Source organism: Sprattus sprattus (assembly GCF_963457725.1).
Source record: "Sprattus sprattus genome assembly, chromosome: 9".
Taxonomy (NCBI): domain Eukaryota; kingdom Metazoa; phylum Chordata; class Actinopteri; order Clupeiformes; family Clupeidae; genus Sprattus; species Sprattus sprattus.
In genome coordinates, this window is record NC_137928.1 from 1692654 (window position 1) to 1719153 (window position 26500).

Sequence of the window (26500 nt, forward strand, 5' to 3'; positions counted from 1 at the left end):
CAGTTTTCTTCAATAGGCTAATTTAGAAGCAGAAATAGGTTAGATATTTGGCCGGCTTTTCATTAAAATGTCGGTCAAATGAAAAACATTTTTTCTGGTTCAGAGAGGACCATCAGAGGACGTCAAGGGGACGTTTTGGAAGGACCAAATGCGAATGTCCCGCAGAGGACCACAGGTAAAGGTTACGGGGACGTTTTTAAAGGACTTCCTGGGGACTTATGCTGAGTGACCAAATTATAACGTTCCTTAATAGTCCGTTTTAAGGCTGATGCGAACGTCGCGCAGAGGACCTGCAGGTAAAGGTTACGGGGACGTTTTTAAATGACGTCCTGGGGACGTGTGCTGAGTGACCAAATTATAACGTTCCTTAATAGTCAGTTTTAAGGCTCATGCGAACGTCACGCAGAGGACCTGCAGGTAAAGGTTATGGGGACGTTTTTAAATGACGTCCTGGGGACGTGTGCTGAGTGACCAAATTATAACGTTCCTTAATAGTCCGTTTTAAGGCTCATGCGAACGTCACGCAGAGGACCTGCAGGTAAAGGTTACGGGGACGTTTTTAAATGACGTCCTGGGGAGGTGTGCTGACAGACCAAATTATAAGGTTCTCTAAAAGTCCAATTTAAGACTCATGCGAACGTCACAGAAGGACCAAACGTAGACTTGCTACGAACGTCAAAAACGTTCTGGTAACGTCCTCTAGCGAACGTTGTGGCAGGGACCAAATGGGGACGATTGGGGACCTTGCGAATGTCCTGTTAACGTCCTGGGGACGTTCCCTGTTTGCGGGGTATATCCTCCTTACAAAGTGATTATTTATACTTTAGTTTCAAACTGTATATATTTAAAAAGTAAAGGGTTCAAGGTTGCTGTGGGTGTTAGTTGTATGTTTGTAGAACAAAAACTCGCTGAGATTTTAAATTCTATTAATAAAAATACCACAAAGTGCCCCACGGGGCTCCTTCGTGCTGGAAGGGTTAGGCACCATTTCCAGACAAATTCTTACCCTTGGAAATAATCAGTTATTTTTCGTTTACACCCTCTCTTATTTCGATCCTCCTCCATCTTTAAGAAGGAAATTATGAAGACATAACATTACCAACGTGTTTTCCAATTAGGAAACAAGTACCGGTACTCAAATTTTTTTGTCTTTCTGACAAGCTGACGTGCTATCCAATAACCAACTAGTTGCAGTTAAGGGCCAGAGTGATAGAAAACGAATAACTAAAAGCCTGGTTCTTTCTTTAAGTTGTGTTTGTTGCCCTATTTAAAATATAGACGTTAGACTTTAGCTTACTACTTCACCTTGGACTCCAACATGCACTCGCTCTGACTGGAACAGTCTAAACACTTACCGCAAAGCGTCGCGCTCTCAACTGAACTGACAGGAAGGTTAACTGTTTTTTTTCCCGCGCAAAGCGTGTTTGTCAGAGGGATGAACAAGGCGGGGCTAGGGGATGATATTACGTTTTGATTTGATCGAGAGATCTTTGGTGTGGACTGGCCTTAACATTACATTTTTTTTTTTTTTTTTAAGAATCTATTTATTTATTAATTTATCTGAGGTGCCGGTACTGAGTACCGGAGCGTTCCGGCCCACTTTAACCCCTATGTGTGTGTGTGTGTGAGTGTGTGTGTGTGTGAGTGTGTGTGTGTGTGTGTGTGTGTGTGTGTGTGTGTGTAGTAGACATAAGCAGTGAAAGGAATGTTCTTCTGATAGAAGTTCTCCTCTTCTTCTCTAGGATGGAAGGATCTAGCTCTAACAGGAGGTCACACTCCCCCACCCCCACCTGTGTGTCCATGAAGAGTGACAACTCCATACCTAAACTAATCAACTTTACAGAAGGAGACTCTTCGACTGAACAGTAAGATTATGACTATAGGATGAATGCTGTGTGTGTGATTAGCAGACAGGATCAGTGAGAGGAATTTTCTCCTGATGGAGGTGTGTGTGTGTGTGTGTGTGTGTGTGTGTGTGTGTGTGCACTTATGTAAATCCTGTGTAAACACCATTGATTATGGAAGTATATGTTTCTGTGTGTCCATGAAGTGTGATAAAATTTCACATGTCAAATAATCATCTTTTGAGGGGAGACACTTTGAACGGCATTAAGATCATGGCTCTAGTCTTTAGTCTACATCATTTAATGTGTCTCAGTAGGCTATCAGCAACGTTAGCTGGTGTGTGTGTTCATTATATAACTCTGTGTGGGAAGAAATAGGAGTGACTCTCCTTCAAAAACTGATAACTGAAAACTGTGTGTGTGATTAGCAGACAGGAGCAGTGAAAGGAATGTTCTCATGATGGAAGTATGTGTGTGTGTGTGTGTGTGTGTGCGTGTGCGTGTGCGTGTGCGTGTGCGTGTGCGTGTGCGTGTGCGTGTGCGTGTGCGCGTGCGCGTGCGTGTGTGTGTGTGTGAAATACAGCTTCATCCGCCAGAAGAGATCACACTCTCCTGTACCGAGCTGTGTGTCCATGAAGAGTGACCAGTCCATGAATCATCCACTTCGCTTTGCAGAAGGTGTTACTGCTGGTCAGAGGTGAGTAGTAATGAGGTCTTTCCACAGGACATACAATCATCCATACAGTCATTTGAAGTACACCTGAAGTTTAAAAGTGTTTTTTGTATCATGTTTGTAACCGCCTCTGCGAGGCCCCCACGCCCATATTCAGCCTATACCACTTGCAACTGTGAAATTGTCAGGGTAGGTCACTAACAGTTGCCGACCTGCCCCTCCCCTCGACACATATTCAGCACGTATTCAACTATTTAACACCTCTCATGGCTGGTCACTCACCTACCTGTGGATGTTTTTGGCAGTGTAATTATTTCGCTGAATATGTGTATACATGAGTATTTTTGCCGATGCGACTTGGCTATTCAGACGATTTAAAATTGCATGTCTATTTATAGCTCACTTTAAAAATGAAATGGGTCTTTTCACTTTGAAACAGAAAATCAAATGTTCTCCCTGCGTTACCCCCTGAACCACTTTGCGTACCCCAGTTTTGGAACCGATGATCTAGAGCAGCTGTTCTCAAACTGGGGTCCGCGACGCCTTGTCTGGGGGTCCATGAAAAAGTCTGGCTTACAATGGGCCTCATTCTCGACCTTTTTCTGTAATTCTTCAGAAATGTTTCTTACACGACTTCGCAAAAACAACGTAAGAGAAACGCTTCCGCTGCATTCCCGCACGCTTGAAAATGTGTTCATAAGCAGCCGAAGTCTTCTCAGCTGGGTTCCTTCCGATTAGCTTCTTAGATTGATGCGCGTTCTCGTGAAAGTGGATTTGCATACATACACGCCCTGCCAGCTCCTTATTAGGAGACGCAATTTTAGAAACGTGTGCTGTCGCAATCTCCCGAATCCACCTCGTAACAGGTTTTCATTAATAAGGTGGAGATATTGTATAACGTTGAACGTCCGAAGTCCGTAAAACACATTTAAGTAGTCACTTTCTTTTTTTTTTATCGAAAAATAGGCACCATAGGTGTGAAGACCGGTCCCTACGAGTATAAATTGTAGTCTGTCCTGTCCTTCGGAATGGCCACCATAGGGGTGAAGACTGGCCACCAGTAGTAGTATAAAGTGCAATAAATGCATACTGTAATTCTTAGAGATTGAGTTTAGTGTTTATTTATTTATTCACTTACATTTGCAGTCTTCATGTCATTCACAATCAGGCTCTTAGCAGATGTAGCTTTTGTCCAAAGTGACGTACAAGGGAGAGAACAGTCAAGCTACGAGCCATATAGACCTAGTGTAACAATAAACACTACCTCGTATAATTATGACTATAAATGTGAAACGTAATTGTTCATGATACAAATATTCTCGTATTTATTATTATCATAATTATTTTAATCCGAGGATGTCTGTAGAGTTGACGTGAACGCAATCACCAACGGGTTCTCACAAATTCGCCCGTTAACCCTTTTACTGTAATACGGAGTTTTTTCAAATGTCATTCCTCAACGCGATTCCTCAAATAACCACAAGATGGCCCGTGGAATCCCATTTGAGAAGATTCCGGTAGAGTTACGACTGCTATTTCGAGTTCTGAAAGTTGTCTGAAGTTCAGAAGAAAGCACAGAAGAAAAAAAAAACGAGAATGCAAATGTTTTCATAAATGTTTCTGAAGTGGAGTTCCTTCTGAAATCCTTCGGAAAGTCTTCCCAACTGCTGTCGAGAATGAGGCCCATTGGGCCTCATTCTCGACCTTTTTCTGTAATTCTTCAGAAATGTTTCTTACACGACTTTGCAAAAACAACGTAAGACAAACGCTTCCGCTGCATTCCCGCACGCTTGAAAATGTGTTCATAAGCAGCCGAAGTCTTCTCATCTGGGTTCCTTCCGAATAGCTTCTTAGATTGATGCGCGTTCTCGTGAAAGTGGATTTGCATACATACACGCCCTGCCAGCTCCTTATTAGGAGACGCAATTTTAGAAACGTGTGCTGTCGCAATCTCCCGAATCCACCTCGTAACAGGTGTTCATTAATAAGGTGGAGATATTGTATAACGTTGAACGTCCGAAGTCCGTAAAACACATTTAAGTAGTCACTTTTTTTTTTTTTAAATCGAAAAATAGGCACCATAGGTGTGAAGACCGGTCCCAAGTACGAGTATGAATTGTAGTCCGTCCATTCGTTCGAAATGGCCACCATTGGGGTGAAGACTGGCCACCAGTAGTAGTATAAATTGCAATGAATTCATTCCTTAGTTCTTAGAGATTGAGCTTAGTGTTTATTTATTTATTCACTTACATTTGCAGTGTTCATGTCATTCACAATCAGTCTCTTAGCAGACGCGGCCTTTATCCAAAGTGACGTACAAGGGAGAGAACAGTCAAGCTACGAGCCATATAGACCTAGTGTAACAGTAAACACTACCTCGTAACATTATGACTATAAATGTGAAACGTAATTGTTAATGATACAAATATTCTCATATTTATTATTATCATAATTATTTTAATCCGAGGATGTCTGTAGAGTTGACGTGAACGCAATCACCAACGGGTTCTCACAAATTCGCCCGTTAACCCTTTTACTGTAATACAGAGTTTTTTCAAATGTCATTCCTCAACGCGATTCCTCAAATAACCACAAAATGGCCAGTGAATCCCATTTGAGAAGATTCCGGTAGAGTTACGACTGCTATTTCGAATTCTGAAAGTTGTCTGAAGTTCAGAAGAAAGCACAGAAGAAAAAAATAACGAGAATGCAAATGTTTTCATAAATGTTTCCGAAGTGGAGTTCCTTCTGAAATCCTTCGGAAAGTCTTACCAACTGCTGTCGAGAATGAGGCCCATTGGGCCTCATTCTCGACCTTTTTCTGTAATTCTTCAGAAATGTTTCTTACACGACTTCGCAAAAACAACGTAAGAGAAACGCTTCCGCTGCATTCCCGCACGCTTGAAAATGTGTTCATAAGCAGCCGAAGTCTTCTCAGCTGGGTTCCTTCCGATTAGCTTCTTAGATTGATGCGCGTTCTCGTGAAAGTGGATTTGCATACATACACGCCCTGCCAGCTCCTTATTAGGAGACGCAATTTTAGAAACGTGTGCTGTCGCAATCTCCCGAATCCACCTCGTAACAGGTGTTCATTAATAAGGTGGAGATATTGTATAACGTTGAACGTCCGAAGTCCGTAAAACACATTTAAGTAGTCACTTTTTTTTGTTTTTTATCGAAAAATAGGCACCATAGGTGTGAAGACCGGTCCCAAGTACGAGTATAAATTGTAGTCCGTCCTGTCGTTCGAAATGGCCACCATAGGGGTGAAGACTGGCCACCAGTAGTAGTATAAATTGCAATAAATTCATTCCTTTGTTCTTAGAGATTGAGCTTAGTGTTTATTTATTTATTCACTTACATTTGCAGTGTTCATGTCATTCAAGATCAGTCTCTTAGCAGACGCGGCCTTTGTCCAAAGTGACGTAGCCTACAAGGGAGAGAACAGTCAAGCTACGAGCCATATAGACCTAGTGTAACAACAAACACTACCTCGTATAATGACTATAAATGTGAAACGTAATTGTTAATATTACAAATATTCTCGTATTTATTATTATCATAATTATTTTAATCCGAGGATGTCTGTAGAGTTGACGTGAACGCAATCACCAACGGGTTCTCACAAATTCGCCCGTTAACCCTTTTACTGTAATACAGAGTTTTTTCAAATGTCATTCCTCAACGCGATTCCTCAAATAACCACAAGATGGCCCGTGGAACCCCATTTGAGAAGATTCCGGTAGAGTTACGACTGCTATTTCGAGTTCTGAAAGTTGTCTGAAGTTCAGAAGAAAGCACAGAAGAAAAAAATAACGAGAATGCAAATGTTTTCATAAATGTTTCCGAAGTGGAGTTCCTTCTGAAATCCTTCGGAAAGTCTTCCCAACTGCTGTCGAGAATGAGGCCCATTGTTTGTAAGTTTCAAGAAAATGTAGTATTAATCATTAGAAGGTGGCAGACTGACACAGACCAGAGGCTTATATGTCCTCTCTGACTTTGCTGTTCCAACCAAAATGGCTTCATAAATAAATGAATGGAGTGAAAGAAAGATCTTCAGAGTCACGCTGTGGAGATAGTTTAAATAAATTAGATAATTTGAGTTGAACTATTTTAAATCAGTAATATTCCCTGAAATTGCATAACATGTTATGGCAAAGTATTGCATAAAAAAAATAGGATTGGGCTAGTTTCGACTGTAGTGTTTTTTTGTTTTGTTTTACTTGTACTGCTGATAACTGTGTGTGTGTGTATGTGTGTGTGTGTGTGTGTGTGTGTGTTGTGTGTGTGTGTGTGTGTGTGTGTGTGTGTGTGTGTGTGTGTGTGTGTGTGTGTGTGTGTGTGTGTGTGTGTGTGTGTGTGTGTGTGTGTGTGTGTGTGTGTGTGTGTGTGTGTGTGTGTGTGTGTGTGTGTGTGTGAAAAACAGCTTCATTAAGCAGAAGAGATCACACTCTCCTGTACCGAGCTGTGTGTCCATGAAGAGTGACCAGTCCATGAATCATCCACTTCCCTTAGCAGAGGGAGGTGTTCCTGCTGGTCAGAGGTGAGTAGGAATGAGGACTGTACACAGGAAATACAGTCATCCATACAGTCATTTGAAGTACACTCCATTCCAGCCAGCAGGTCAATTAATCAGCATTCACATGAGAGAAGAGCATTAGGGGGACACAGTGCTGAGGGTAGTTTATATAAAAATCTTCAGACGGAGTGGCAGTTATTTAGACTACATTAGGGGGAAACTCTTCAGACAGAGAGACAGTTATAAAGACTACATTAGGGGGAAACTCTTCAGACAGAGAGACAGTTATAAAGACTACATTAGGAGGAAACTCTTCAGACAGAGTGACAACATTAGGGGGAAACTCCTCAGACAGAGTGGCAGTTATGTAGACTACTTTAGGGGGAAACTCTTTAGACAGAGTGAAAGTTATACAGACTACTTGAGGGGGAAACTCTTCAGACAGATTGAAAGTTATACAGACTACATTCCATCTTGGCTGATAGTGCTGTGCAAACTGATATTAAAGTAAGCTTTTTTAATATTTGACACAAACAGAGACCAACCTGGTTCAGTAAATGTGGAAATGCAGCACATCCACAAATCCCATCTTCAGAAGAAGTTGCAGTGTCTGACTGAGGGAATCACAAAGCAAGGAAGCCCCACACCCCTCAGTAAGATCTACACAGAGCTCTACATCACAGAGGGGGGAAGAGGAGAGGTCAATAAGGAACATGAGGTCAGACAGATAGAGAGAACGTCCTGGAGAGAAGCAGTACCAGACGCACCAATCAACTGCAGAGAAATCTTTAAACCCTTATCTGGACAAGACAAACCCATCAGAAGAGTACTGACAAAGGGAGTGGCTGGCATTGGAAAAACAATCTCTGTGCAGAAGTTCATTCTAGACTGGGCTGAAGGAAAAGCCAATGAAGATGTTGACTTCATATTTCCCCTTCCTTTCCGAGAGCTGAACTTGATGAAGGAGCAAAAACTCAGTCTGGTGGATTTCATTAAGCACTTCTCCCCAGAAATAGTAAATCAAGCAATCTTCACCAGTTCAACGCACAGAGTCATGTTTGTCTTTGATGGTCTGGATGAGTGTCGACTTCCTCTTGATTTCAACTCCAACCCAATGTGTTGTGATGTGACAGAGCCAGCCTCAGTGGACGTGCTGCTGACAAACCTCATCAAGGGGAATCTGCTTCCCTCTGCTCTCCTCTGGATCACCACCCGACCAGCAGCAGCCAATCAGATCCCACCTGAATGTGTGGATCAGGTGACAGAAATAAGGGGATTCAGCGACCCACAGAAAGAGGAGTACTTCAGGAAGAAAATCAGTGATGAGGACCTGGCCAGCAGAACCATCACACACCTGAAGTCATCCAGGAGCCTCTACATCATGTGTCACATTCCAGTCTTCTCCTGGATTACAGCCACTGTTGTAGAGAGATCATCAGATGAATCAGGGAGTGTAGAAATGCCAAGGACTCTCACTCAAATGTACACACACTTCCTGATCATTCAGACAACCAAAAAAAATGAAAAGTACACAGCGAGAAAAGAGATAGATGAGGAGATGATTTTTAAACTGGGGAAACTGGCTTTCCAACAGCTGGAGAAGGGCAATCTGATCTTCTATGAGGCAGACGTGAGTGACTGTGGCATTGATATCACAGAAGCATCAGTATACTCAGGAGTGTGTACTCAGATCTTCAGAGAGGAGTCTGGGCTGTACCAGGGGAAGGTGTTCAGCTTTGTGCATCTGAGCATTCAGGAGTTTCTTGCAGCTTTATATGTGTTCCTGTGCTTCAGCAACAGAGAGAGAAACATGCCTGACCAACAGCAAACCTCTCAGCTCTCTGCTCTGTTCAGAGCTGCAACACTTCATGACTTACACAAGACGGCAGTGGATCTGGCCTTACAGAGCAAGAACGGCCACCTGGACCTTTTCCTCCGCTTCTTTCTGGGCCTCTCACTCGAGTCCAATCAGAATCTCTTAAGACACCTACTGCCAAATACAATAAGCCAATCACAGAGCTCAGAGCAAACAGTCCAGTGTGTCAAACAGAATATCAGAGATCAGAATAGGTCAGACAGAAAGATCAACCTGTTCTACTGTCTGAATGAGCTGAATCACAATGCTGTAGTGGAGGTCATTGACAGGAGCTCAGGAACTCTGTCTGTAGACATGCTCTTACCAGGAGAGTGGAAGACTGGGACATTTAAACTTAAGATATCAAAAGAGCAGCTGGATGAGTTTGACCTGCAGAAGTACATAAAGACACCAGAGGAAGATCTGACTGAACTCCTCAGTTCAGATGAAGTTCTGCAGAAGCTGGTGCCAGTGGTCACAGAATCCACATCAGCTGAGTGAGTAAAACACTGTGTGTGTGTTCGATGTGTGTATTTGGACCGCTCAGAGGGGGTCTCGCCCGGGGTGTAATTTTATGAAGAACCGCCACTGGCTGCATCTTTGTGTTTGTGTGTGTGTGTGTGTGTTTGTGTGTGTGTGTGTGTGTGTGTGTGTGTGTATTCCTGAGAGTGTTTTTTTGTATCCCTGAGAGTGTTTTTGTGTGTGAGTTTTTCCCCTTAGTGTTTGTGTGTGATTGTGTGTGTGTTGGTGTCCCAAAGTGTGTGTGTACTGTATATCCTTGTGTGTGTGTGTGTGTGTGTGTGTGTGTGTGTGTGTGTGTTTGTGTGTGTGTGTGTGTGTGTGTGTGTGTGTGTGTGTGTGTGTGTGTGTGTGTGTGTGTGTGTGTGTGTGTGTGTGTGTGTGTGTGTGTGTCTGTGTGTCTTCTATTTGTGTGAGTGTGTGTGTGTGTGTGTGTGTGTGTGTGTGTCTGTGTGCCTGTGTGTCTTCTATTTGTCTGAGTGTGTGTGTGTGTGGGGGGGGGGGGGTAGAGGAATGATGATTAATATTCAGATGTATCATGATGTTTCTCCTAGGCTGAGTAGCTGTAACCTGACAGTGAAGAGCTGTTCCTATCTGGCCTCTGCCCTGACCTCACACTCCTCAAGACTCACACAGCTGGACCTGGCCTTCAATGATTTGTTGGGAGACTCAGGAGTGGAACTTTTATGTTCTGCTCTCTCTCATCAAAACTGCAAACTGGAGGAACTACGGTACGCATAATATCATGTAGCATGTGTGTGTGTGTGTGTGTGTGTGTGTGTGTGTATGTGTGTGTGTGTGAAATTTGTGTGTGTGAGGGTAAATTAAATACTAAGAATATTTAGGTTTTTTAGTTGAATTAATTGTATGTTGATAATGTTGATGTTGTTTTCCTTTAGTTATTATATGAGACAGAGTTTCAGGAGCACCTAGGCTGCATATATTTGTGTTAATGTGTGTGTGTGAGTGTGTGTTTGGTTCCTTGTGTGTGTTTGTGTGTGTGTGTGTGTGTGTGTGTTTATCAGTGTGTATGTGTGTAAGTGGCACTCCATCTTGATGTTTCTTATGCCACTAATGGAGCAGGCTTCTAGCAATCAGTGTGAACGCGACAAAAAATCCAAACGTCCAAAAATCTTACTTTTAAACCTTTACTGACAAAAACATACAAACAAAACATGAATTCTTAAGGTCTTAATAAAAGGTAAATCTGTTAATTGGTTTTGTCGGTCAGAAAAACTGTGTTGCTCCTTCACCTGATCATCTCAAACTGAGCAAGCACAAGTTGGTCACATGACCACCTTTCTCTCCTGATTCTACTACATTCCACCACTTTTAACCAATCAATCGTCTTTACAGCTAGGAATAAACTAATATTTCTCTATACATGAAATTATGAAATTACAGATTTAAATAAACAGTATTCTAAATAATATTTTTATACAACCAAATTGGCTCTTACAACGTCAAAGAACACACGCCAGCTCCCCCTACATATATATCACCATACAGGGTACAGCCTCTACAAAGGAGACAGTGAGGGACATGGAAGCCCGGGTGTTGACTGGGAGGAAGTGGAGGGCAGGGGAGGAGGTGCAGAAGGCAGTGGGCAGGCTGCAGCACCAGGAGATAGTGGTCAGAGTCCAGACAGGGTGCGCTGGCCTTGGGTGGGGAGATCCTCCTATTATGTGGTCCAGAGCTAGCAGGAAGGAGAGGAAGGATCTTGTTATCTGTGAGGTGACAAAGATGGCAGAGGAGTTTGTGTGTGAGTTTGTCCTCCTGAGTGTGTGTGTGTATCCCTGAGTGAATGTGTATCCCTGAGTTTGTGTGTGTATGGTGTCCCTATGTGCGTATGTGCGTGCGTGCGTGCGTGTGTGCGTGCGTGCGTGCGTGTGTGCGTCCGTGTGTAATATTTAGATGTATCGTGATGTTTCTCCCAGGCTGGTTGACTGTGGCCTGACAAAGAAGAGCTGTTCCTATCTGGCCACTGCCCTGACCTCACACTCCTCAAGACTCACAAAGCTGAACCTGTGGCACAATAACCTGAGTGCATCAGATGTTGAGCAGCTCTCTGCTCTTGTGGGGGACTGGCGTAACTGACGTGAGTAAATATCTAACCATCTTACCCAGGGCTTTATAACATGAGACCCAACATGGATGCTTGTCTTTTAATTTCTGTTCTCCAGATTCTCTGTCTTCTGTCTGTTTCCTCTGTGGTCCTCTGCTTTTGGTCATCCCTCTTTCATCCTTCTCTCTCCCTCATTCTTTCCCTTTTCTTTTTCTGTCTTACACCTAACAGCTCAGGGCTGTCTTACATATCACCTCATCCTTTGGTTATTAGTCATCTTTTACTCATTATGTTTGTTTGTTTGTGACCTCGCTCATTGAGCTCCACTGGCTTCCTGTAGCTGCTCGCATTAAGTCCAAGTCACTTATGCTTGCTTACAGAGTGATTGCTGGTTATGCTCCCACCTACTTAAATGCTCTTGTAAGGGCAAATGCTCCTAGCACTACCAGAGCAGGGGTGACCCTCTTCACCTTTTTGAAGCTCTTTAAGACCCAACTCTTCAGAGAGCACCTCCCTTCCTAACGTGCACTTCTACTAGTACTTAACCTGCACTTACAGTAGCTACATTCCTGCACTTTTGTTATATATCTTATGTAAAATAGTATGTATTGTTACACTAGGTCTCTATTGCTCGTAGCTTGATTGTTCTCCCCCTTGTACATCACTTTGGATAAAAGCATCTGCTAAATGACTGAATGTGAATGTAACCTTTGGCCTTGACCTTTGTTCCACATCCCTCTCTGTCACTCTTTTTTCTCCATCTCTTTTTCTTTTCATGCCTATTTTGCCTTGTCATGTTTCTTTCTTTCTTTCTTTAGTTAATTCTGTCTGTTTGTCTGTTCATTACATGTTTTGTAAAATGACTCCAGTCATTAACTCACATCAAAGTAACTTGAGTAAGAGTCATAAAACTCTCATCTTAGTGGGTCCCTATCTCACCTCAGTGTGTCTCAGGCTGCCATGCCCAAGGTCACAGGTTCAAGCCCAGTAAGGGACTGTTTAGTAGTAAGGCTTAACTGTGGAAAAGGTTACAAATGCCATGAAGGGAATGTGCAGCCATCTCTATTGGTCGAGCCAGACCTCACTATCTTCTTCTGAATGGACCAGTGGTTTTGGACTTTTTAGCTCCACTCTTACTGTTTCTGCTGCAGTGTGTCTAATGTGTGAATGTGTTTATCATTGCTGCTGTTACTGATGTCAGAATACAGCAGCCCTCTGTCTCTCATGCAGTCTGGGTCACTGGGAGACAGTCGTCATGGAGACTGGTGGATTGTTGTGTCTTTTCCCTTGTCATACAGATGGGAAGGCTACTTTACACAACAGACGTGAGCTGATGGGGTCTGTGGTCCAGAACAGACTGATTGATTATTGTAGTCTCTCCTTTATCCTACAGATGGGGCAGTGTGTAGAGCCAAGACCCTGAGCTGGATGGGGTCTGTGGTCCATGAAGACAGGGTGGGATCCAGCACACACACACATCAGCATTTCTCCTGCAGAATGTCTGGGGAGGAACATGAACATGTTCTCAGCTTCCAGCAGCACACAGCAAACAGCTTCTTCATGAGGGGAGCACAACAGTGAGATGAATGGAGAGTGGAGGCGTGTCCTGATCAGCCAGAGATGATTGAAAGCATGCAGCATGGACTCAGCAGACAGAGCAGGACCAGTCTCTCTTAATCATGTGCACACATGGAGATATGGGGAAACTGTAGGATTATCCATATGTGTTGTATAAATAGGCTACCTGGGATTTGTTATTATTTTATGATATATGTACAGTACTGTGCAAAAGTTTTAGGCAGGTGTGAAAAAAATGCTGTAAACTAAGAATGCTTTCAAAAATGGAAGTGTTAACAGTTTATTTTCATCAATTCTTCATACATTAACAAAATGCAGTGAAGGAGCAGAAGAAAATTCTAAATTAAATCAATATTTGGTGTTACCACCCTTTGCCTTCAAAATAGCATCAATTCTTCCAGATACACTTGCGCACAGTTTTTGAAGGAACTCGGCCGGTAAATTGTTCCAAACATCTTGGAGAACTAACCACAGATCTTCTGTGGATGTAGGCTTCCTAAAATTCTTCATGTTAACCCAGACAGACTCGATGATGTAGAGATCAGGGCTCTGTGGGGGTCATACCATCACTTGCAGGACTTTCTGTTCTTCTTTAAGCTGAAGATAGTTGTTAATGGCATTGGCTGTATGTTTGGGGCTATGTTCCTGCTGCAGAATACATTTGGTGCCAATCATACGCCTCCCTGATGGTATTGCATGATGGATTAGTATCTGCCTGTATTTATCAGCATTGAGGACACCATTCATCCTGACCAAATCCCCAATTCCACTTGCAGAAATGCAGCCCCAAACTTGAAAGGAACCTCTACCATGCTTCACTGTTGCCTGCAGACTCTCATTATTGTACCTCTCTCCAGCCCTTCGGCGAACAAACTGCCTTCTTCTACAGCCAAATATTTCTAATTTTGACTCATCAGTCCAGAGCACCTTATGCCATGTTTCTGCACCCCAGTTTCTATGTTTTCGTGCTTAGTTCAGTCACTTGGCCTTGTTCCCTTGTCGGGGTAGAGCTTTTTGGCTGCAACTCTTCCATGAAGACCACTTCTGGCCAGACTTCCCCGGACAGTAAATGTCTGTACCTGGGTACCACTGGTTTCTGCCAGTTCTGAGCTGATGCCAATGCTTGAAATATTCCGATTTCGAAGGTAAATAAGCTTGATGTGTTTTTCATCAGCTGCATTAAGTTTCCTTGGCTGACCACTGCGTCTACGATCCTCAACGTCTTCTTCAAAAGAGCTTGAACTGCACATTTCGAAACCCCTGTCTGCTTTGAAATCTTTGTCTGGGAGAGACCCTGCTGATGCAGTATAACTACGTTGTGTCTTGTTGCTGTGCTCAGTCTTACCATGTAAATGGATACAAAATAAACATTTATTGTTTACATTTTTTGAAGCATTCTTAGTTCATAGCATTTTTTCACACCTGCCTAAAACTTTTGCACAGTACTGTAGCTATGTAGAGATATAGACTATTATTGAGATTGTATGAATATCTGTCAAAACCTGTGTGCTGTCAGTGTGTAGTTAATGTACACTGTCTCTTTAAGAGTCTTTGTTTATAAATAATGTCATCAACACAATATCTATAGTTCAGGAAGTGTATTAGTTGATTGTTAAACAAGAAAAAGCAGATTTGTTGGCCTTCTTAGTTGGTTTAATGCTAGATTTAACTTTGAATGTGCAAGTTAATATGACATGTGCTGGTATTAGCATAAACTAACTCTCACTGCATTAAGTTGGATGTGATAATACATTGTCATCAGTGTAACTAAAATACTCATCTTAGTTGATCAATGATAAGGTGCACGCTAGGAATTGCATAGCATTGACACACCTAATACTCAAATATAATTTCATATTAAGTTGTATTGATGTACTGACGTTCATATACATATTTTGGATTTCTTGTAGTTTTACCCGACTTTCAAATAAATATATAAGCTTTTACATGAATCAGTAAATGTTCTAGGCTCCATTTGTAGATGCCCTCTGATGACATCACTGAACCCTGGGACAACTTCAGACTCCAGTCCTCATTTTGTTACACGTGACATGACTGTGGTGACATATGACTGACATGTCTGTGTCATAAACCTGTCATAGCAGATGCCATAATGTGCCATAACTTAAATTTTTAAATCCTATCAGACTGTAAAAGGTGTTTATAGCATCTCACTCTGCTTAATGTAAACATTTGTGTGAAACTGCTGTAGTTGTCCTTCAGTAAGTCTAAAGCTCCCATACTGTTTCCTCATTTAAACTTCACTTTAGGCAAAGTAAGCCATTCTGGCTAGTTAGACTTACAGGCAAGATGGTGGCCCTAAGAGATTGGCTGGTGGCATAGCAATGGGTCTTGAAGTACAAAACCAAACACGTGAGAGCGGTTGAGGGCTTCCTCTTCTCTCTCTTCTCGTCGTCTTCTCTCGTTTTCTTCACTCTTCTCCTCCTCTTTTCCTGCTGCTTCTCCTTTCCTGTCTTTGAGTGTGGAGATCCTCTCTTCCCCTGCACTCTTATTCGATCCCTATCTGTTTGTCTCTCTCTGTCTGCACTTATACATGTACTTCACATAATTATAGTGTATTTGACAAATAACATGATCACACACTTACACAAACACACACACACACATACACTTACACACACACAAACACACACACACACTTACACAGACACGCTCAGACACTCACACAAACATACACTTACACACAGATTGAAGATGAGCTGAATCACCATGCTGTGTTGGAGGTCATTGACAGGAATTCTGTATGTGGGCCTGCTCTTACCAGGGGACTGGAGGACTTGGAGATTTAAGTTTAAGACTTCAGAACAGCAACTGGATGAGTTTGACCTGCAGAAGTACATACAAGACACCAGAGGAAGATCTTACTGAACTCCTCAGTCCAGAGCTTCTAGGCCCATATGTATGTCTGTGTCTGTGTTTGTGTATGTCCGTTTGTGTGTTTGTATCCCTGAGTGTGGGTTTTTATATGCCCGTGTGCGTGTTTTTGTATCCCTGAGTGTGTGTTTGTGTATGAGTTTGTATCCCTGAGTGTGTGTTTGTGTGTGTATGTCCAAGTGTGTGTTTGTATCCCTGAGTGTGTGTCTGTGTGTATGTCTGTTCTTGTTTTTGTATCCCTGAGTGTGTGTGCGTGTATGTCCATGTGTGTGTTTGTATCCCTGAGTGTGTGTCTGTGTGTATGTCCATGCGTGTGTTTGTATCCCTGAGTCTGTGCAGTGTGTACAGTATGTTTTCCATTTTTTTACTTTCAAAATGTTACTTTTGCAAGGTAATTTGTATTTAAAATACAATTTCATCAATTACACCTAAAGTCGAGTAAAAACTCCTTTTGTCAGGGCTGCTATGCATTGAACCAGACACCTTGCGAGACATTGAGACATGCTGGGCCTTATTTACACTAACACAGCAAGCCTCAACCACCCCCTACCACCCCTACCACCCACATGCACACACCCACACACACACATCCGTCTGTGGATCTGTGGCATGAGGACACTTCGTGCTTGACAATGTAGCGAGACACATGGACAGAGTGGGTATTTGACGCAGGACACAGTGTGTATTTGAAACAGGACACAGTGGATATTTGACGCAGGACACGACGGGATTCTGGCTGTCCTCACTTTGATTATGTTAATGTATCTGGTGTGCATCTTCACCTGATGAAGACACTGAGGTGAGGCGGAATTGCGTCAGTATTTGTATGTGTATGTGTGCATAATACTATGAAAAGGAACTGAAATAGAATGCAAAGATCGAGCTGAAATGGATCAGCTCATGTACACTTTTGTCTTTCTGTGTGTCTGTGTGTGGTTGGATATGACTTCTCAGGATGTAACACAAGGTGGCTCAGAACACCCTCACACACACTCATTCACACACACACACACACACACACACACACACACACACACACACACACACACACACACTGGCTCGGAACACACCCTCAACCACACACACACACACACACACACACAAACACACACACACACACTGGCTCAACACACCCTAAACCACACACACACACACACACACTGGCTTAGAACACACCCTCACACACACACACACACACACACACACACACACACACACACACACATGCTGGCTCGGAACACACCCTCACACACACACTGGCTCAAAACATACCTTCACAAAGACACACACATAAACACGCTGGCTCGTAACATACCCTTACACACCCTCACCCACACACAAACACACACACACCGACACCCTCACACACACACACCCACACACACACCCTCACACACACACAATGGGTCAGAACACACACACACACACACACAAACACACCCACACACACTGGCTCAGAACACAACCTTACATGTGTTGGTCATGTGTTTATTTTGGGCCCTTGTTTCATGTTTGCCCTAATTGGTTGTTGTGTGTATTTGTAGTGTGTTTGTGTATTCGGTTGTGTGTATTTGCAACGTGTTTATGTATTTGGTTGTGTTGTGTGTGTTTGCTTTGGTTGAATATTGAACCATTTCACAATTTACAGAGTTAATTCTGTCCCTAAACAGGAGGTAAAATAGCCCTTCTAATCAACTTCACCTCTTTCTGTAAAAAAGGGCAAACCAAAACTTGTTTACAGATACACATTGCACCCAGAAGCGGTGAAAGTCATCGTCATGGCTAAATCCAAGAGGCATGGTGGTTGCTCTAATATGCATTTCAGTTGAGCACTTTTGAAGGGAGAACTTGATGGGGAGATTAGGCCATCATGTCCAGAACTTCATAGGGGGAATAGGCCATCATGTCCAGAACTTCATAGGGGGAATAGGCCATCATGTCCAGAACTTGACAAGTTCCTTGAGACTCTGCAGTAAAACAATGTGAAGGTGTTATATTAAAAGGTGAAAGGTTAAAAAAGGCAGTTGGGCTTTCCATTGTATTTACTTTTAAAATGTGACTTTTGCAAGGTAATTTGTATTTAATATACAATTTCATCAATGCCACCTAAAGTCGAGTAACAACTCCTTTTGTAAGTGCTGCTTTGACATTGAACCAGACACCTTGAGAGACGTTCAGGCGTGCTGGGCCTTATTTACACTAACACAGCAACCAGACCAGCATGTTCAGGCCTGAGAGAGAATTCTAACCCCTCCCCCCCAACCCACCCACATGCATACACACACAAAGCAGAGTCAGGTGTGTGTGTGTGTGTGTGTGTGTGTGTGTGTGGGTTAACAGGTCCAGCTCAGGTATTACAGTAAATCAGTTTGTGGAAGAGAAAATGGGGAACAGACCTTCATTCTGAATGCAATACACAGTGAGTACTAAAGCTAAAAAGAGCAGACACATAATATGGACCTGTGGCATTAGGACAAAGTAAAAAGTCACCTTTTAGAATATTACTTAAGTAAAAGTATTAAAGTATCTGATCTTTACTGTACTTAAGTATCAAAAGTAATTTTCTGATATTAAATTTACTTAAGTATTGAAAGTAAAAGTAAAAAGTAAAAAAAAATAGTAAATGCTGTTAATAAAAAAGCAAAGGGTCAGAATTTTGAGAATAATGAAGTTTATTCAGACTAAAATGAGCAAACTTATAAACATGGGCTGAATAGAACCCCACTCCCTACTCAATACATCGACAAAGACAAACACATAGGCTACTGTATGTCTGCAAATGAAGCTGCTTGTATCTAGCTGCAAGCAGCTTCATTTGCAGACAGTAGCCTATGTTTTTGTTGTGGATTTTATCTTAACTAGATAGTTAGTTACCACCTAGCAAAAGTGTAGATCGCTATCTAGATATCTAGTTAAGATAAAATCCACAAACAGTTATGGTTAATGTCAACTGGTATTATTACCACTTCTAGTATATAACTAACTAGTCTCTTCAACAAATATGTTAATGTAACAATCAAAATGTTGACGTCAAAATGTTAATGTTACCGTCTGGAATTGCATCATTTGCATGCTGAGCTATTACCTGATTGACTGTTGTATCCCCTTCGTTGTTGATCTTATTAATGTTTTTGATATGTTCTTCCACTGCATATTGCAGTCCATTTTGCCTTGATCTGGAGGATATCGCGGATATATTACTCCAAAAAGAATCACTGACACTGACAGATATAGCGCGGCTTGTCCTCGTCGTAGCCATGCTTTTGGGTACAGACCTCGGAGTTTTGTCTGACGTAGCAACGGTAACTAAGGGGGCTTTTGCAAACGGTAAAAATCGCATTAACGTGCGCTAGGACAGCTGATTCGCCAAACCTGCTTGGAGTCTGTTCTACCACAGTCCCCGACTTTGGTCTCATCACTCTCATGATTATTATTTTTTCTAAAGATGATTCGATTTTGTAACGAGTAACGAAGGTTCCAGGGGAAATGTATCAGAGTAAAAGTATAATTTTTCTTTGCAAAATGTAGCGAAGTAAAAGTAAAAGTCATCAGAAATATAAGTAGTAAAGTAAAGTACAGATATCCAAAAAAAATACTTAAGTACAGTAACGAAGAATTTCTACTTCGTTACTATACAACACTGGATATTTGACACAGTGGGTTTTTGATGCAGGACATGGTGGGGTTCTGGCTCTCCTCACCTGATTATGTTTTACATTTACATTTAGTCATTTAGCAGACGCTTTTATCCAAAGCGACTTACAAGGATGTATATACATTCTCACATTTTACACTGATGGCAACTGTATCTTCACCTGACCAAGACACTGAGGTGAGGCGGAATTACGTCAGTATTTGAGTGTGTTTGTGTGTGTGTGTGTGTGTGTGTGTGTGTGTGTGTGTGTGTGTGTGTGTGTGTGTGTGTGTGTGTGTGTGTGTGTGTGTGTGTGTGTGTGTGTGTGAGAGTGTGAGTGAGTTCCTGTGTGTCTGTGCCTGTAGCTCTGTTAGTTAATAATATACACACAGACTAGATTTAATTTACAGATTTTCCACCACATACCCACTGACTACCGATCTGTAAAGAGCTACCCAGTTTCCACTGGTGCCACTAAAGTTCATAAACAGAGAGAGAAGGCAAGGAGGGTCCACAGAGTATCACGCACACAGTGCTGGAGATAAGGCCCCTTCCCTCGCACCTCCTCCCTCTATGATCCGCCCTGTAGAGACCAGAGCTCAGTCAGAGTGAGACACCAGGTCGAGGCGCAGAGACCAGAGTTCAGTCAGAGGGAGACGCCAGGCCGAGGCGCAGAGACCAGAGCTCAGTCAGAGTGAGACGCTGGGTCGAGACGCAGAGTTCAGTCAGAGTGAGACGCCAGGTCGAGACACAGGTAAGATGAGTCTCTCCCTCTGGGCCCCCGTTTGTTTATGTGTTTGTTTGTCTCTTTGTTTGTTTGTTTGTTTGTCTCTGTGTTTGGCTTGTTTACTCCAGCGTTGTCGTGGAGAGGATGGAATGATGGGGAAGTGGTCGTGGTGTTGAGGCATTGTGCTGCCGTGTGAACTGCAAAGATCAAACTCAAGTCATGTGAGGAAAGGGTCATTTATTTTTCCAGCGTTAAAATGGTAAACAGTACGTGACATAACCTCAAAACCATTCAAGCCTCTAAATGCATGGTACTCGTGGATAAGGCTGCTATTAGCCCATAATGAGCTAGTAGCAAGTAGCTGAAATGGGTTAAATCCCGGGGCAATGCAAGATGCTCTTTGGATAAAGGTGTTTGTGTCAGCTGCGTTTTTGGGTCACTTTGTCTCATTGATAGCCCATGGCTTGCAGTACTGCATCACTTTTGTATAGTTTGTAACAAGGCTGCAAACAACCAACCAAAGCAGAAAACAGAATAAAGTTTCAGCAAGACAGACGTGTTTGTGTGAGTGTTGTGTGTGTGTGTGTGTGTGTGTGTGTGTGTGTGTGTGTGTGTGTGTGTGTGTGTGTGTGTGTGTGTGTGTGTGTGTGTGTGTGTGTGTGTGTGTGTGTGTGTGTGTGTGTGTGTGTGTGTGTGTGTGTGTGTAGCAAACATGAGCAGTGTTTTCCTGATGGAATTTCTCCTCTTCTTCACTAGGATGGGGGGATCTAGCTCTAACAGGAGGTCACACTCCCCTACACCCACCTGTGTGTCCATGAAGAGTGACCACTCCATGCCTCGACCAATCAACTTTACAGGGGGAGACTCTTCGACTGGACAGTAAGATTATGACTCTAGGATTTATGCTGTGTGTGTGTGTGTGTGTTTGTGTGTGTGTGAGTGTGTGTGAGTGTGTGTGTGCAAATTATTTAAATCATGTCTAAACACCTTTGATTATGGAAGTGTGTGTTTCTGGGTGTTCATGATTCCATATGTTGAATAATCAACTTCAGAAGGGGAGACCATCAGACTGGACAGTAAGATCATGGCTCTAGTCTTTATTCTACATAAGTGAATGTGTCTCAGTAGTGAAGCTATGTATGAAGACACAGACTGACTCTCCTTCAAAAACTGATAACTGAAAACTGTGTGTGTGTGTGTGTGTGATTAGAAGACAGGAGCAGTTAAAGGAATGTTCTCATGATGGAGGTCTGTGTATGTGTGTGTGTGTGTGTGTGTGTGTGTGTGTGTGTGTGTGTGTGTGTGTGTGTGTGTGTGTGTGTGTGTGTGTGTGTGTGTGTGTGTGTGTGTATGTGTGTGTGTGTGTGTGTCTGTGTGTATGTGTGTGTGTGTGTGTGTGTGTGTGTGTTTGTGTGTAGCAGAAATAAGCAGTGAGAATAATGTCGTCCTGATGAATTTAAGCATGCTGTGTGTGTGTATGCCATTTGTCTCAATCGGATATTTGGCATGCTCTTCCTGCTGTATCTCTTCATTTGGGTGGACGTTTCTACCTGGCAACTGAGGCTGATTGGATGAGAGTGTTTTTAGTTTTCATTTGGCTGCCTATCAGAAAGTAAAACCCAACCCAAAGTAGAGCAGGACTTTGTAGTAACTGGACCAATCAGAGATGAGATAACATTTGTATTTATGTAATGGCCATTTGCCTCAATCAGATATTTGGAATGGTTGTGTTCTAGATCAGTTACTGCAAGCAGAATTAAACTGAATCCAACTGAATCTCTTAAAATGCTAACCCATCTATAGTTTAAGATCACTTTTAGCTCAGCTGAATACCGATAGATATGACAATTTTGACCAGTTTAACCAGGCTTTGCTAAAGGTAGGTCTCCAGTGGTGTCAAACCTTACAATGTTCCTTACATTGTCTACATCCCAACAGTTGAAAAATAATTTGGGTCATTTTAACAGTTTAGTATTTGTAACATTCAAGAAACAAAATAGAAAAAGTGACACATGTGAATGCATTGAGGAAGAAAAAAAATCATGAAAGCACTTTATCAGTATACCTGGAGAAACTAAAACAAATCAATAATCAGTATGTGCGTTGTAAGATCATTTCAGTTCAGTATAGGTTTATTAGGAAGAATAGGTACAATCTTTAAATGTCTTGCAGAAACCAAAGTCCTTGAGTGGAAAAGCAGGCCTGGAAAGGTCAGGTCACTGCAACAGTAGCTTCTAGCTGACCAGGACAGGAGAGAATGTGGCCTATGATACATTGTATGTCTCTAGGGAGATAACATGGTCAGCTAGTCCCTGAGAAACAGAGGGACAGTTTCACACAATATATGCGACATTAATGTCTTATTCCTGAGAACAACCGATAAACCGTGTCATAGATCCCATGACCACCTGTTTACCACGAGGGGCCCACAAAATGACATCAGTGAGGATGGACTTTAAGAACAGTTTTTTCTGAGGTTCTCCAAAATATGTTAACCATTGCTGTATATTTGTGCCACAATTCACCAAGTAAAGCTCTACCTTGTTACAACAAAACTTTGTACTGGCGTATTTTCCAAGTCCTTAACCGCCACGGTTAAGTCAACGTCAACGTGTGTGTGTGTGTGTGTGTGTGTGTGTGTGTGTGTGTGTGTGTGTCTGTGTGTGTGTGTGTGTGTGTGTGTGTGTGTGTGTGTGTGTGTGTGTGTGTGTGTGTGTGTGTGTGTGTGTGTGTGTGTCTGTGTCTGTGTGTGTGTATGTGTGTGTATTTTGTGTAAAATAAAGCTCCATCCAGCTGAAGAGACCACATGTTCCTGCTGATCAGAGGTGAGTAGTACTGAGGACCTTCCACAGAAAATACAATCATCCATACAGTCGTTTGAAGTACACCTGAAGTATAAAAGTGTGCCGAAGGTTTTTGACTTGTCTGTTATGCTACATATTCATATGAGATGGGCAGTTTTATTTATTTTATTTTTAATTTGTATTGGGGCTTCAGCCTTAACAAGTAAACATTATATGTGAACAGAATGTATGACATGAAGAAGTGTGTGTGTTTGTGTGTGTGTCTCTTTGACTTGACAGTAAGATAATGACTCTAGGATTTATGCTGCGTGTGTGTGTAGCAAACATGAGCAGTGAGAGGAATGTTCTTCTGATGGAAGTTCTCCTCTTCTTCTCTAGGATGGAGGGATCTAGCTCTAACAGGACGTCACACTCCCCTACTCCCACCTGTGTGTCCATGAAGAGTGACCACTCCATGCCTCAACCAATCAACTTTACAGGAGGAGACTCTACGACTGGACAGTAAGATTATGACTCTAGGATGTATGATGTGTGTGTGTTTGTGTGTGTGTGTGTGTGTGTGTGTGTGTGTGTGTGTGTGTGTGTGTGTGTGTGTGTGTGTCTGTGTGCAAATTATTTAAATCATGTCTAAACACCTTTGATTATGGAAGTGTGTGTTTCTGGGTGTCCATGATTCCATATGTCGATTAATCAACTTTGGAAGGGGAGACCATTAGACTGGACAGTAAGATCATGGCTCTAGTTTTTATTCTCCATCATTGTATGTGTCTCAGTAGTGAAGCTATGTATGAAGACACAGACTAACTCTCCTTCAAAAACTGATAACTGAAAACTGTGTCTGTGTGTGTGATTAGAAGACAGGAGCAGTGAAAGGAATGTTCTCATGATGGAGTGTGTCTGTGTCTGTATAAGTGTGTGTGTGTGTGTGTGTGTGTGTGTGTGTGTGTGTGTGTGTGTGTGTGTGTGTGTGTGTGTGTGTGTAGCAGAAATAAGCAGTGAGAATAATGCCGTCCTGATGAATTTATGCGTGCTGTGTGTGTGTATGCCACTTGTCTCAATCAGATATTTGGCATGGTCTTCCTGCTGTATCTCTTCATTTGGGTGGAAATTTCTACCTGGCAACTGAAGCTGATTGGATAAGAGTGTTTTTAGTTTTAATTTGGCTGCCTATTAGAAAGTAGAACCCAACCCAAAGTAGAGCAGGACTTTGTAGTAACTGGACCAATCAGAGATGAGATAAAAAGTGATAAAGATAAAAATGGCCATTTGCCTCAATCAGATATTTGGTATGGTTGTGTTCTACATCAGTTACTGCAAGCAGAATTGAACTGAATCCAACTGAATCTCTTAAAATGCTAACCCATCTATAGTTTAAGATCACTTTTAGCTCAGCTGAACACCGATAGATATGACAATTTTGACCAGTTTACCCAGACTTTGCTAAAGGTAGGTCTCCAGTGGTGTTCAATCAAACCTTACAATGTTCCCTGCATTGTCTACATCCCAACAGTTGAACAATAATTTGGGTAATTTTAACAGTTTAGTATTTGTAACATTCAAGAAACAAAATAGAAAAAGTGACACATATGAATGCATTGAGGAAGAAAATAATCATGAAAGCGCTTTATCAGTATACCTGGAGAAACTAAAAAATATCAATAATCAGTATGTGCGTTGTAAGATAATTTCAGTTCAGTATAGGTTTTTTAGGAAGGATAGGTACAATCTTTAAATGTCTTGCAGAAACCAAAGTCCTTGAGTGGAAAAGCAGGCCTGGAAAGGTCAGGTCACTGCAACAGTAGCTTCTACCTGCCCAGGACAGGAGAGAATGTGGCCTATGATACATTGTATGTCTCTAGAGAGATAACATGGTCAGCTAGTCCCTGAGAAACAGAGGGGCAGGGGTTTCACACATTAAATGTGACATTAATGTCTTATTTCTGAGAACAACAGATAAACCGTGTCATAGATCCCATGACCACCTGTTTACCACGAGGGGCCCTCAAAATGACATCAGTGAGGATGGACTATAAGAACAGTTTTTTCTGAGGTTGACTACAAAATATGTTGACCATTGCTGTATATTTGTGCCACAATTCACCAAGTAAAGCTCTACCTTGTTACAACAAAACTTCGTACTGGCGTATTTTCCAAGTCCTAAACCATATCGCGGAGAATACAAGATTTTTTCTTTAACAGCGTTTGTGTGTGTGTATGTGTGTGTGTGTGTGTGTGTTTGTGTGTGTGTGTGTGTGTGTGTGTGTGTGTGTGTGTGTGTGTGTGTGTGTGTGTGTGTGTGTGTATTTCTGTGTAAAATAAAGCTCCATCCAGCTGAAGAGACCACATGTTCCTGCTGATCAGAGGTGAGTAGTAATGAGGACCTTCCACAGAAAATACAATCATCCATACAGTCGTTTGAAGTACACCTGAAGTATAGAAGTGTGCCGAAGGTTTTTGACTTGTCTGTTATGCTACATATTCATATGAGATGGGCAGTTTTATTTTATTTGTAATTTGTATTGGGGCTTCAGCCTTAACAAGTAAACATTATACAGTATGTGAACAGAATGTATGACACGAAAAGTTGTGTGTGTGTGTGTGTGTGTGTCTCTTTGACTTGACAGTAAGATAATGACTCTAGGATTTATGCTGCGTGTGTGTGTAGCAAACATGAGCAGTGAGAGGAATGTTCTTCTGATGGAAGTTCTCCTCTTCTTCTCTAGGATGGAGGGATCTAGCTCTAACAGGACGTCACACTCCCCTACTCCCACCTGTGTGTCCATGAAGAGTGACCACTCCATGCCTCAACCAATCAACTTTACAGGAGGAGACTCTTCGACTGGACAGTAAGATTATGACTCTAGGATTTATGCTGTGTGTGTGTGTGTGTGTGTGTGTGTGTGTGTGTGTGGGTGAATTATTTAAATCATGTCTAAACACCTTTGATTATGGAAGCGTGTGTTTCTGGGTGTCCATGATCATTGTTGAATAATCAACTTTGGAAGGGGAGACCATTAGACTGGACAGGAAGATCATGGCTCTAGTCTTTATTCTACATAATTGTATGTGTCTCAGTAGTGAAGCTATGTATGAAGACACAGACTAACTCTCCTTCAAAAACTGATAACTGAAAACTGTGTCTGTGTGTGTGATTAGAAGACAGGAGCAGTAAAGGAATGTTCTCATGATAAAGGTGTGTGTGTGTGTGTGTGTGTGTGTGTGTGTGTGTGTGTGTGTGTGTGTGTGTGTGTGTGTGTGTAGCAGAAATAAGCAGTTAGAATAATGTCGTCCTGATGAATTTAAGCATGCTGTGTGTGTGTATGCCATTTGTCTCAATCGGATATTTGGCATGCTCTTCCTGCTGTGTCTCTTCATTTGGGTGGACGT

General features: G+C 42.2%; 2 protein-coding genes across 2 annotated transcripts in view; both read left to right on the top strand.

Moving 5' to 3' along the window:
- Nucleotides 1-7601: 7601 nt before the first annotated feature.
- On the top strand, nucleotides 7602-9392 carry LOC308369951 (protein NLRC3-like; the record flags this gene model as incomplete). The annotated part of the gene is made up of 1 exon (XM_080844512.1): nucleotides 7602-9392. One exon carries the CDS (start codon nucleotides 7602-7604, stop codon nucleotides 9390-9392), a length of 1791 nt encoding a protein of 596 aa, XP_080700638.1.
- A 1560-nt stretch (nucleotides 9393-10952) lies between these two features.
- Nucleotides 10953-26500, top strand: part of LOC308369952 (NACHT, LRR and PYD domains-containing protein 1 homolog) — a gene marked incomplete at both ends in the record, with an annotated part of 122720 nt that continues 107172 nt past the window's right edge. Inside the window, 6 exons of the mRNA XM_080844513.1 lie at nucleotides 10953-11059; nucleotides 12420-12462; nucleotides 20172-20336; nucleotides 21130-21188; nucleotides 23492-23614; nucleotides 25837-25959. Coding sequence (XP_080700639.1) covers nucleotides 10953-11059; nucleotides 12420-12462; nucleotides 20172-20336; nucleotides 21130-21188; nucleotides 23492-23614; nucleotides 25837-25959 — 620 coding nt within the window. The remainder of the gene's footprint in view (nucleotides 11060-12419; nucleotides 12463-20171; nucleotides 20337-21129; nucleotides 21189-23491; nucleotides 23615-25836; nucleotides 25960-26500) is intronic.